Raw genomic sequence first — 12,934 nt, forward strand, 5'->3', positions numbered from 1 at the left:
GAGTTTTTTTTTTTTTTTTTTTTTTTTTTTGTCCTTTTTGTGACTGGCCGCACCGCGCTCAGCCAGTGAGCGCACCGGCCATCCCTATATAGGATCCGAACCCGCGGCGGGAGCGCTGCTGCGCTCTCAGTGCTGCACTCTCCCGAGTGCGCCACAGGGTCGGCCCCTAGGGTATCTGTTTTGAAAATATGAATTTACTCCAATGCCACTGAAATATTAGGCAAAGATTTGGTCATAATGAGAACTTCATGTTTGCTTATACCAGGGTACTTCAAAAAGTTCATGGAAAGATTCATATTACCTATCAATTCTATTTTTCCATGAATTTTTTGAAGCACCCTCATATGTGATCTCATCCAGACCTCTCTCTTTAGGTGAACAGAAAACCACACCCAGCTGCACAGGAATACACAGAACACACACATCTCAAACATCTGCCAATGACCTCAGTTCACCCCATGTGTTATAAGCCACATGCATCCACATCTGGTGTTGCAACATTCCTCCTGATTTCAGATGACCCTCCTATCACCACTTCACAATAGCTCTCAAGCTGCAACCCTTTTGATGTCCACCTCCACAAGTAAGCTTCAGGTCTTTTTCAGGTGAAGCACCGCATTTACTGTAGTATTTATGTATTTCTTACTATTCAGCATTTGTAAAACGGTGCTACCAATTTTAAGTTCCTATATTTATTTATTGGTGTCTGGCTGGTAATTCCTGTATTTTAAAAAATGTGTCACTGATGTTTTTGGGTTTTGTGTGCCTAATCCCATCCCCCCTATTAGTCCTATGGCATTCGTTGAAAAATTTTGCATAGTGTGATGATTTTTTAGGAACACATAGGGTGAGCTATAGCAGAATCAACTATTTCAAAATTAATTAACATTTACCTTCACTCCTCTAAGCCTCAGTTTCTCAATCTATAAAAAGAGGACTGGGCAAGACAGTACCTAAGGTTCCTTCCAGACTACTACGCTTTAGTTTTACTAAAACAAACAAATAAATAAACATCATGGGCAGACATATCTACTTTCACCCTCTGTATTACCATTCACCTGAGAAATATTTATTGAAGCATAAATTTACTTCATGCTTTGCCCCATACACAGACAGTAGCTATCTCATACTCCTTTAAGTTAGAATGCCTTTTAAAATTCAGCCTCCCAACTATTAGGACTATCCAAGTGGTGCATACTCATGGCCTCAATTCTTTTCTAATGTAATCACAGAAAGATAGATTGAAACAGCCCCAAGTTATAGTCACATACAAGCTTCATTATCACAGTGGCCTAACCTCTTATATTCACACTGGAGAGAGTAAAAAAAAAAGATGAAGACCAAAAAAGCCTCCCTTCCTTCTGTTAAATCATTAACAAGACAGATGTAGCTAGTCTGAGGAAACATCACTTTATGTGTCCCAACACAGACCAAGACCCAAAGATGCAGGGACCCAGCCATTTCACTGATGGGGACGCATGAGACCCAGAGAGGAAATCCAATCAGTGTTCCACAGTGGCAGAGAGATTTCAGCAGTCAATACTGCTTTACGTAGGACTCCAAAGCAGCACTATTTGTGTTCTTTCTTCATAACTGCTCAAAAACTATTCTCTTTAGTACCTTAATGGGTCAACCAAAATGCAGTTAACTTCTTCCCTGATGGTCCAGTTTAGACTTACCTGTCCAGTTTAGTTTGATGCTCCACTCATAAAAGAAGATAAGTTTGCCTTTGCGATTGTTAATGGATGCCTCTCCATCAAGCTTACTCACTTCTGTCACCTCACACTTGCCTTCCTCATTTTGCACCTGCACTGCCAGGAACAGTGTTTTCAGTTTATCTGTGGACCAGTTTGAAGCATCTCTCTCCGTCCTGCAAAACAGAAAGAAAGCTATGGACCAGCATTCAAATGGAGGATACATTGCTCTATGCAAGTGAAGGCAAGGTTAAAGGAGACCTAACCAACAGTTTGAAAAGAATACAAAACTTTTGGTCCGACTCCAGTATGTCCACAAACATGGCATTCTCTTTTCTTTTAGGAAGACAAAGTGGTGCATATTGTCAACAAAGACAACTGCTGTATAGAATGATGTATAACTAAATGGAAAATTATGCTCTCCTTTCTCAGCCTGATGGTGATGGGAATTACTCGACACTTCAACATGGCGCCCCCATTTGATCAAGTGGAAAACTGTGCACATGTTGCTGAAGGGTCAGGAGCAGACAGGACAATGGAACACGGTATTCAGCTAAAAGGCCCAGTAAGAAATAAACGATAACCTTGACCTCATTAGCAGTTTTCTGACCAGTCAGATTCAAACTGTGCTATAAACGCCGTAGGCATTTTATACCCTCTAAATGGCCACAAAATCATTAAGCCCAGGACTTCAAAACAACAACAAAAATTAGGTCAAGTACTCTGGGTATGTTAAGAGGAGATTAGACAGACTGAGATATGGGAAGTAAAATCACTATCTGCCTTCCTACTTATTAACTATCAGAGAAAGTAACAGCAAAAAGAGCTGCAACAAAGTAAAAATACAGTAAACAGCATGAACGAAGTTCAGTGGACTTCAAAGATGAGGAAACATTACGTCTAGAACACTTCGTAGAGGAGGGCAGGCTCTTATGAAAGGTCGGGATATAAAAACCGTGATTGCCTGGCAACCTGCAGTTACTCCACAACCAACTTAATAATACTTCCGGCTGAGAGGCCGCAGAGTCTTCAGCCTCACTGCACTCTGAGCAACTGCGGAACACGTTCCAAACCTTGGCCTGGGGGACTGAGACGGTGGTCCCCTATGACCGACTTCAAATTTCACTGTAAATCCCCAAATAGGAATTACAGCTCCACGGCCCTGAGCTTTCCACAACAATCTCCCAACACAATCGAAGGAGGCTCAGGTCTCAGTGACTCCTCCGGCCACGTGTAGGAAGCATCTCCCCGGCTCAGGCTGGATGCAGCAGCTCCGGCGTCATACTCTCACCTCTCTGAAACCCCTCTCCTGGGGCACAGCCCTCCACACGTCGACCCTCTCGCCCCAAACACTGAGACGGTGGCCGGGGGCTTGCAGAGGCCTGGGGCTACTGGCTCCTGCCACAATAAAGACCCACCCCCATCTCCGGGCAGGGCTGCCTCCGCCCCACCTCTGTCCGGGCCGAGGTTCCAGGAACCCCGAAACCCTAGCTCGACAGCAGCGCTACGGCGGCCTGCCTTGCTGGCCCTCACCAGTGCCAGTTGTTGACGTTGGTGGCGTCCGCCCGCTCCTCCACGATCCAGCGTGGGTCGCCCTCACCCCACTTGGCCATCGGCTCTCCAATCGCACCGCCACCAGCTCCCGAGCAGCCGCAGCCACAGCCTCAGGAACGCTTGGTGCCAGCCGCCCAGTAGCGCCTGGAAACTACTAGAAGCGGCCGCAACACCTCCTGGCTTGCTTTTCCCTCCACCCCAACCCAACTTCCCCGCCTTAACTTCCGGCTCCTCCCCACTCCCACTGCCTACTTCCGTTCCAACTCGCCGTTCCCTAGGTTTCGCCAGTTCTAGAGTTCCTTCAGGCTCCCTCACGTTATCCCCCAAGGGGCCCGAAACCTAACCCCTCACACGATCATTCCTCACCCGTAATGACACAAAGAACACGTCTCATTGTTTCCCTAGACCCTACCTTGGCCCTGCTGAGCCTCATGGGAGTTGTAGTCTTGCTAAGGCACCCGCTAGACAATGGCAGAAGGTCGCACTGACAGTAAAGGAAATGACCTAGCATGGTGTGCTGGGGGTTCTGGGGTCTGTAGTCAAGAAGCCCTGTAGGCCATCGGGACTGCCCCTGACGGCGGAGGCAGAAAAAACTACAACTTCCGACATGTCCTGCGGCTTCTTTCTTTTCCGTGCGCTTCCGTCGCCCGCACCCCCGCGCGACTACCCGCTTCCGCCCCTTTTCTATGCCGCACAGACTGACTGAAAAAGCTGGCTCAGCGGCGGCGGAGGCCGGCGCTGTCCTGAGAGGGAGGGCTCGGTGTGGAAGAGGTGAGGGTGTCCTAAGCCCCTTGGGCAGCGTATCTGGCTGAGTCTGGCGACTCCACATCCTTATTCTTTCCCCCTCCCTCCGCTCTTGACTCTCTTCTTCCGACGGGGCGACTTTTGGAAACCGAAGTACGCTCGGGGTTGGGGCTGCGAGTGAGCGTCCACGTTTGGTCCACAGGTGGACATTTGGCTCTGAACGCGCTGACTCTACCCGGGATCCGCCGGGCCCGGCGACTGCGGTAGAGCTGTGGCTTCCTGGACGTTTCGCCTTTAGAGTCATCCTAGCTTAACCCACGTTCCCTGGTTTCTGTTCACAAGCTTCCCCTGTGTCGGCCTGGCTCAGAAGACGGTAACTGAAACCGAGACTGATTTCTCAGTCGCTGGTTCTGGAGTGTCCTGAGGCAGGGAGCGTCTTGGTTGTGGGTATTTTTGCTGATCCTTCTGTTGTCCTACGTCATGTTCCTGCTCCCTTCAGATTTATCACCCTACCTTGTGGGCTCTCAGTAAACAGTTCACGATTAGGACAAGCCTCTGAAAAATTTTAAATCATGTTGAATCACTTTTCGCAGTCACCCTTAATATTGCACCTGATTGCTTAATAACTTCTAGAGCCATTAAGTCATTATCCCTTTACTTGACAAGTAAAGCTAGCTTCTCATTTGACACTAGAAGTACAAACTGGTGTCCAGTGTCCACTGCCATTGCATGGTTAAAAAAGGATTCCAGAAATCCTCTGGTGGATTATTGGGTCTGTTAGACACATTCTATGCCTATCTGTAGATATTTATTATAGTGAAGGAATGATCTGCCCTAGTTTTCCCGAGAATGAAAAATAGGTAGTAGGTCCATACAAGACTGTAGAAATGGTCTAGGAGCCAGAAAACCTGGATTGTAGTTTGGAATAGGAGCGATTATAAAGTGGCTTTGGAACTGAATCCTTTTGTGCCTCATTTTCCTAATCAGTGAGATGGAAATGGAATCTGCCAGGCGTACTGTACAGGATTGTTCTAAGGATCGAGTGAATGACAGTGCTTTATAAAAAGTGGCGCACCAGAAATATTTATACATTCTATACAGATGTTCAGTATTTGTTGCCATTCTCAGGATTTTTGTAGTAAACTAATGTTTTTAAATCTTTACGATTGATTAAAAATATTTTTCTAGCTTTTTCCAAGGTAACAGGATAATTTATTTATTTATTTATTAAAAGATGACTGGTAAGGGGATCTTAACCCTTGACTTGGTGCTGTCAGCACCACATTCACCCATTGAGCTAACCGGCCATCCCTATATGGGATCTGAACCCGGGGCCTTGGTGTTATCAGCAACACACTCTCCCAAGTGAGCCACGGGCCGGCCCAACAGGATAATTTATTAATGATAAAAGTTAATATTGAGCATTAATTTTGTGTCAGGCATTAAGTACTTTCCATATATTGACTGGCTTAATCCTCATAACAATCCTACAAGTTAGGTCATGCCTATTTCCTGGATAAGGAAACTTAAGACAGAAAGATGTCAGCAAGATATCCGATACAAACGGGAACTAGCATTTAGTATTTACTTTCTGCTAGGCACTTTGTTTCCTGAGTCCGATGTATCTGCCATCTTTTTTATTTGGTTTTGACTCCCTAGAATTAAATACAGAAAAAGATTTTTAAGCCACATCTGGGTTCAGCAGAAATCAATTAGTGATGTCTGCCATGGGAAAGGACCAGATAATATACCCACCATACCTTTGCCATTCCTATATCCCCAAAGTTGAAAACAGAGTCAGGAACTGAGAGTAGAGTATATTAAGGTCCATCAGAAGCCTCAGCAGGGCTACCATAATGAGTGTTTCTCAAGCTTTTGAGATGCTGTCAAAATAAAAGGAAAAGCAGGGCTGGCCAGTCAGCCCAGTTGGTTAGAGTGTCGTGTTATAACACCAAGGTGAAGGGTTTGGCCAGCTGCCCCAAAAATAAATAAGTAAAGGAAAAGCAAAATGATCCTTTAGAATTTGATGCTGTATGGCATGGCCTTTGGAGTTAATTTTGGTGCTGTGGAAGTTTTGGTACCTTATTCTTGGATTAAATCACAGTTTTCACTGTAATTAACTTGGCATTGATAGGGCAAAACTTTTTTTTGCAAGGTGAAATTTAATTTTAGAGTAGTTAGTTATGAGAAGGACTTATGTTCTTTTGACTAATTTTTTATATACTTTGTTTTCTTGGCTGGTCCCTCATTTCCCAAATTTTGGTCAGTGGTCGTTAATGAAATAATCATGATTTGAAGATACAGGCAAGGTAATTCTGTTTCTTTTAATTGCTTTGCTCTTATTCTTTCATGCATTTAAAGAGCATACATGAGAGCAGGATATTTGTCAGTTTTATTTACTGTAGTAGTCCCAGAGCCTAGAACAGTGCCTCAGAGGCAGCACTTAATATATATATGTATTTTTTTTTTTTTTTTTTTTTTAAAGATGACCGGTAAGGGGATCTTAACCCTTGACTTGGTGTTGTCAACACCACGCTCACCCAATGAGCCAACTTGCCATCCCTACATGGGATCCGAACCCGGGGCCTTGGTGTCATCAGCACCGCACTCTCCCGAGTGAGCCATGGGCCGGCCCAATAGATATATGTTGAATGCATGAATGCAATTCTTACATTTTATGCATGCTTTGACTGATCTTCTTTGTACATTGTACATTGTACTGTGTCTTGTACTTTTTTATATCCCTTATAACTCCTGAGAGAGTTCCTTGAACAAAGCAGATGCTCTAAGAATGAGTGATTACTAGTGAGTAATTATAGCATCAAAAGTAAGACCTGGGGGCCGGCCCGGTGGTGCACTGGATAAGTGCACCGCTTGGGAAGCGCGGCGGCGCTCCCGCCCAAGGGTTCGGATCCCACATACAGACCGGTTCCCGCTCACTGGCTGAGCGAGGCGCGGGAGCAACACCGAGGGTTGCAATCCTGTTGCCGGTCCCCTGTCCGGTATGGGGGCAACACTGAGGGTTGCGATCCGTTGCCGGGCCCGGAAAAAAAAAAAAAAAAAAAAAAAAAAAAAAGTAAGACCTGATTAGTTGGAGATGCAAGGATCTGATTTTATATGGCAGGTTCAATATTTGCTTTATTAGATTTTTTCCTACATTCCTGATTTCTAGGGGCAGTTAGGAATGAAGGAATCTAAAGCTTTTGGAGCTCTTTTTGGGGGGAGGGCCCAGAAAGGGACATGTGTCTGTCTTCCTCCCACTCCAGATGAGTTGGACAAAGGGTGATGAGGAGGAGTATTGGAACAGCTCCAAGTTCAAGGCTTTCACCTTTGATGACGAAGATGATGAGCTCTCACAGGTAGGTTTCTACAGTTGCTGAAGGTCACACCCTCCTCCACTGGGCCATTCTAAAATTCCATCCCCTTAGGTCCTGGGTAACCTGGCTTTTGACCATGTCTCTATTAGGCTCAGAAATGTTTTGGGTCAGAGCTTCAGAAGAACCTTTATGGAGAAAATCCTTCAGGAAAGAGCCAGAAGGATTGTTAAAAACCAACTCTGCCCTTCTTACTTTACCTTCTTAACATGATTCTTTTCTTTCAGATTTTTTTTTTTAAGAACTCCAGGGCCGAGCCCATGGCGCACTCGGGAGAGTGCGGTGCTGGGAGCGCAGCAGCACTCCTGCCGCGGGTTCGGATCCTATATAGGGATGACTGCAGGTGCGCTCACTGGCTGAGCGCGGTGCGGCCAGTCTCAAAAAGGACAAAAAAAAAAGAACTCCAAGTTTTTTATTCATGTGATATATTTATTATTTTTAAAGATAAAGATTCACCTTTATTGTATCTATTTTACAGATTGGGAAACAAATTCATTTTTGGAGAAGTGAATAAATTCACTCAGGTTGACACAACAAGTCATTGCCAGAAATATGATTTGAACTCAAAAGAGGCTTTAAATTCACTCATGTTTACACAGCAAGCCATTGCCAGGAATATGATTAGAACTCAAAAGTGGCTTTGGTTTCTCCTAACTCTTTTGCCTCTGAACTGCAGTGTTGGCTGAAAAGCAATTTATTTTCTTTGCAAATATCTAATAGGCTTGGCTTGAGATTGCAGAGGGTGAAAGTGTTGGCCATCTTCAAGTTCCAGTTCTTGGTGGGGAGCAATGATTGCTTGAGTGCCCTGTCTTCTGTCCCTGTGCAGTTAAAGGAATCCAAGCAGGCAGTGAATAGCCTTCGAGACTTCGTGGATGATGATGATGATGATGAAGACCTGGAACGAGTCAGCTGGAGTGGGGAACCTGTGGGAAGTAAGTAGAAGAGGCTCTAGGATGGGATTGATATTCAGGGTTCTTGTTACTAGTGAAGGCTCCTCTTGTTGTCTCCACAATGCTAGTCAGGAAAGGGAATGAGGTTAGGCTATTTTCACATGATCATACATCCAGAAATTTAACCCCAGCAGAAGACACTTGGGGAATACAGCAGTAATTCATATATGGGTCTTTAGGTTTGCTTGGCTGGCTACTTCATACTCATTTAGGATGCTTGTTAAAATAGCAGATCCCTGGACTTTACCACAGAGATTCTGATTCAGTGGTTCTTGGGGGGATGAGGGCTCTCAATTTTTAATAAGCACTACAGGTGATTGTAATATGTAATCGTATTTGGGAACTACTGACTTAAATACTCATAACTGGTTGGCAGAACTGACTTCCTTAGCCAGCAAGTCTCACAGCCTAGTGTTATATAATTACCACTTAATACCTCTGCAGAATCCATCTTATTTTTTAGAAATATTTTTTTTTTTTCCTTTTTGTCTTTTTTACTGACTGGTAACGGGATTGCAACCCTCGGTGTTGCGCCCGTACCGGGGACGGGCAATGGGATCACAACCCTCGGTGTTGCGCCCGCACCGCGCTCAGCCAGTGAGCGGGAACCTGTCTCCACATGGGATCCGAACCCTCCACGGGAGCGCCGCTGCACTCCCAAGCGGCGCACTCTCCAGTGCGCCACCGGGCCAACCCGAAATATTTCTAATTAAAAGTTTTTTTAGAATAGGAAATACTGTAATACAATTTAAAAATAAAAAATGTGTTAAATGTATACAGTGAAAAGTTTCCCTTCCACACTGTTATGAATCTTCTCAGTTCTTAGTCCCTGCTCTCCCTCAAAATAACAACTGTTGCTTGCTTCCTGTGTATTCATCTAAAGATTCTTTTTGCATTTGCAATGCATATAGGAATATATATTCTTACCCTGTTTTTTACACAAGCAGTAGCATACTTTATATCTTGCTATTTTTATGTGATAATATAGATTGCAGATCTTCCCATATCAGTATACAAAGAGTTTTCTCATTCTCTCTCTGTTTTTTTTAAGTAGCAGTGTAGTATTACATTGTATGGATTTACCATAATTTGTTTAATCAGTCCTCTATTGATGAACTCTAGATTGTTTCCAATCTTGTTGTTTATTTCCTATCAATGATATTGTGTTCTGACCATATATGAGTAAATGAAAGATAAATTCTTAAGAGTGGAATTACAGGCCTAGGATATTTGCATCTGTATTGAATAGATATTAGCAAATCACCCTCCACAGGGGTTGTACCAATTTGTATTTGTACTACCACCCAACTTAAGAGGGTTCCTGTTTCTACACAGTCTTGCCAACACAGGGTATTATCAAGCTTTTGGATCTTTTCCTATGTTATAGAGGTCCGATGATATTTTATTGTAGTTTTAATTTGTGATACGCTTATTAAGAGTGAGCATCTTTTCAAATGTTTAAAAGCCATTTGAATTTCCTTTTCTGTGACCCATTTATTCATGTCCTTTGCCCATTTTTCTGTTGATTAGTCTATTCGTTTTATCTTTTCTTCCTGCTGCATGTTAGCCAAGGGACCAGGGTGCCTAGTGAAAGATTTTAGAGTTTGTTGAATGTTGGATGTCAAGATTTACTTAGGATGAGAATTACTGGTTTAGTTCTTACTGTCTCACAGGTATTTCATGGTCCATCAGAGAGACTGCTGGTAATAGTGGGTCTACACATGAGGGACGTGAACAGCTAAAGAGCCGAAACAGCTTCTCCTCCTATGCACAACTACCCAAACCTACTTCTACCTACTCCCTGAGTAGCTTTTTTAGAGGTAAAGAGTGATGGTTAAAGGGACAGGGAAGTCCTCCTTTTCTTTTTTGAGTAAAATACTCAGGCTATAATTTTCATTTACTTTAGAGAAAAGGATTATTGAATGATAAAGAATTATCACTGGAGCTGGCAACTGGATATTAGGAATCAGAGAAATGAGAGAAATTTTGGGGAAGAGAGTTGGACTAGATTTCTAGAACATGATGAACAAAATTGACATTAACCCTGTGACAGGTACTAAAGAAATTTGCCTAGATCAAAATTCTTCCCTACCTCTTGTGCACTGCAGTGGGAACCTTTGTGCATTGTTGGTGGGAACGTAAAATGGTGCAGCTACTGGGAAAGATAGTATGGCATTTCCTCAAAAAATTAGATATAGAATTACCATATGATCCAGCAATTTTACTTCCAGGTATATACCAAAAAGAATTGAAACCAAGGTCTTGAACAAATATTTGTACACAGGTGTTTATAGCAGCATTATTCATAATAGCCAAAAATTGGAAACAACGCACATCCATTCATTAACAGATGAATGGATAAACAAAGTGTGGTATGTACATGTAATGTAATATTACTCAGCCTTAAAAAGGAATGAAATTGTGGTGCATACTACAACACGGATGAACTTAAAGGACGTTATGCTAAATAAAATAAGGACACAAAGAACAGATATTGTATGATTCCATTTATGTGAGGTACATAGAATAGTTAGATTCATAGATACAGAAAGTAGAATGGTCGTTACCAAGGGCTGGGGGAGAGAGAGTGGAGAGTTATTGTTTAGTCTCAATTTGGGGTGATGAAAAAATTCTGGAGATGGATAGTGGTGATGGTTCTACAACGATGTGAATGTACTTAATAGCACTGAATTATACATGTAGAAATGGCTGAAATTGTAAATTTTGTGCTATGTATATTTTACTACAACTTGAAATTTTTTCTTCTTGCCCTTTTTTTAAATGGCACCTCGGATTTCTGAACTTGAATACAAGATTTTTTAAGTGTTAAGTTCCCCTATTGCATAATAAGGTTCTGTATACACTGTGTTCTTAACCAAGTCTGGATGGCTCTGACTTGAATTGTTGACCTCTTCCCTCTCTTGGTCTTCTAGGTAGAACCCGACCTGGAAGTTTCCAGTTCCTTTCAGATGGTAGGCATTGTAGCCTCTTCTCTTGATTGCTGTGGGAGATGTTACTGATCTGGGGTATGGTATTGGAAATCATTGGGACAGTGGTAATTAAATGAGTAGATGAGCTTAATTCTGAATCTACCATCATTATTAGAGACATTTTCTGATACTGATGTAGAAATCATTCTGGCTACAGGGGCAATGGGTGACTTCTAGGGATGCTGTCTTTGGGGAAGAACTGAGATCTACTTTTGGCCATAAAGATACCTTGGGAGCCCACAGTCAAAAAAATGTGCGTAAGAAGGAAGCAGTAGAGGAAAGGAATGATGAAGCAGGACTCAGAGTATCCTTCAGAACCAGCTGCTTGTTCTTTTTCAGCTCTGTCAGACACACCTGCCAAAAGCTATGCTCCAGAGCTGGGGAGACCCAAGGGGGAGTATAGGGTGAGTTATATCTTACACTAGTATGACACTTTACGCAGTATAAAGTACCTTGACATATGTTATCTTGCTTGATTTTCCCAACTCTTTGAGCAGGTATTATTTTTACTCCCTTTTATAGATAAGAAAACTGGGTTTCTAAATATTAGGGCTTGCATGGGGTCTCACAGTGAAGAAAGGGTAGAACTTGGACTAAAAATCTCTACTTTCTGATGCAGTCCTAGCATACTTTCCTTACCTATTATGCTGCCTTTTGAAGACTATACTTTGAAACTCAGTGATCATCATTGCAGTCTGGAAGCTTGGTGGAGGTCGTATTCCCATGAAACATATAAAACAAATTAATTCACAAGGAAGAAACTATATTCTAAGTCAGAAAAGGAAAAAGTATCAAATGTCTCTCTTTCCTTCTGTTGGCCAATGGAATTTATTATTAGGATCCCAAAATGTGACTCTGATTGCGTCTAGAGGTTGAAATCCTGAGCCAGTTGGCATAGGGTTACTGGTTTTGTCAATTGGTTGTCCTTCTTTGATCCATCTCCTTTTGCCTGTATTGCTCCTGCTTTAGTTTCTTCAGAAACTCAAAACAGGATCATCGCAGTTCTTCATTTTTTCTTCATCCATTCCCTTGCACAAAATCTTTCCCCCTTAGAGACTAAGAACTATGAGTTTGAGGTGAGGAGGTGGAACACTGATAACACTGATAATTCTGATCCCTTAACTTCCTGACATTCACGTATTGCTAATATTCCAGGATTACAGCAATGACTGGAGCCCCAGTGATACAGTGCGACGCCTTCGGAAGGGCAAGGTAAAGTCACTGGAGAGACAATTCTTGTGGGATTTTTTTGGAATCTGGGCAGCGTGTTCCCACAGGGAGGATTTCTTGACCTCTTTCTTCAGTTCCCATTTGTTAAATGAAGTCATTTTCAGGAGGATAATAATTCCACTAAGCTCAAAAGTTAGCTGTAGGGCCGAGCCCGTGGCACACTCGGGAGCTGCGGCACTGGGAGTGCAGCAGCGCTCCTGCCGCGGGTTCGGATCCTATATAGGGATGACTGGTGTGCTCACAGCGCTCACTGGCTGAGCGCAGTGCGGCCAGTCTCAAAAGGACAAAAAAAAAAAAAAAAGGTTAGCTGTAAAGTTTCTGACTCTCCAGGGTTTAGTGTTGCTTTGATGGATTAGTGGGGAAAGAGTGATGGATGAGAGGGAAAAGTACAGTTAAGA

General features: G+C 43.1%; 2 protein-coding genes across 4 annotated transcripts in view; one reads left to right on the top strand and one right to left on the bottom strand.

The window, feature by feature from the left end:
- Positions 1-3,474, bottom strand: part of AHSA1 (AHA1, activator of heat shock 90kDa protein ATPase homolog 1 (yeast)) — an 8,685-nt gene extending 5,211 nt beyond the window's left edge. Inside the window, exons 1-2 of the mRNA XM_008590289.1 lie at positions 3,228-3,474; positions 1,680-1,870 (exon numbers count right to left, since the gene is read on the bottom strand). Of these exons, the coding sequence (XP_008588511.1) occupies positions 1,680-1,870; positions 3,228-3,307 (271 nt within the window). The 5' untranslated portion in view covers positions 3,308-3,474. The remainder of the gene's footprint in view (positions 1-1,679; positions 1,871-3,227) is intronic.
- A 451-nt stretch (positions 3,475-3,925) lies between these two features.
- VIPAS39 (VPS33B interacting protein, apical-basolateral polarity regulator, spe-39 homolog) overlaps positions 3,926-12,934 on the top strand; it is a 28,374-nt gene continuing 19,365 nt past the window's right edge. Inside the window, exons 1-7 of one of the 3 annotated variants that reach the window (XM_008590299.1) lie at positions 3,926-4,019; positions 7,259-7,351; positions 8,193-8,298; positions 9,990-10,136; positions 11,250-11,288; positions 11,646-11,710; positions 12,462-12,518. In XM_008590299.1, coding sequence (XP_008588521.1) covers positions 7,259-7,351; positions 8,193-8,298; positions 9,990-10,136; positions 11,250-11,288; positions 11,646-11,710; positions 12,462-12,518 — 507 coding nt within the window. In that variant the 5' untranslated portion in view covers positions 3,926-4,019. Of the gene's footprint in view, positions 4,020-4,206; positions 4,436-7,258; positions 7,352-8,192; positions 8,299-9,989; positions 10,137-11,249; positions 11,289-11,645; positions 11,711-12,461; positions 12,519-12,934 lie in introns of those variants that run through there. The other 2 variants (XM_008590316.1, XM_008590307.1) reach the window with 2 other exon arrangements.

Source organism: Galeopterus variegatus, unplaced genomic scaffold, assembly GCF_000696425.1.
Source record: "Galeopterus variegatus unplaced genomic scaffold, G_variegatus-3.0.2 Scaffold140, whole genome shotgun sequence".
Lineage (NCBI taxonomy): Eukaryota > Metazoa > Chordata > Mammalia > Dermoptera > Cynocephalidae > Galeopterus > Galeopterus variegatus.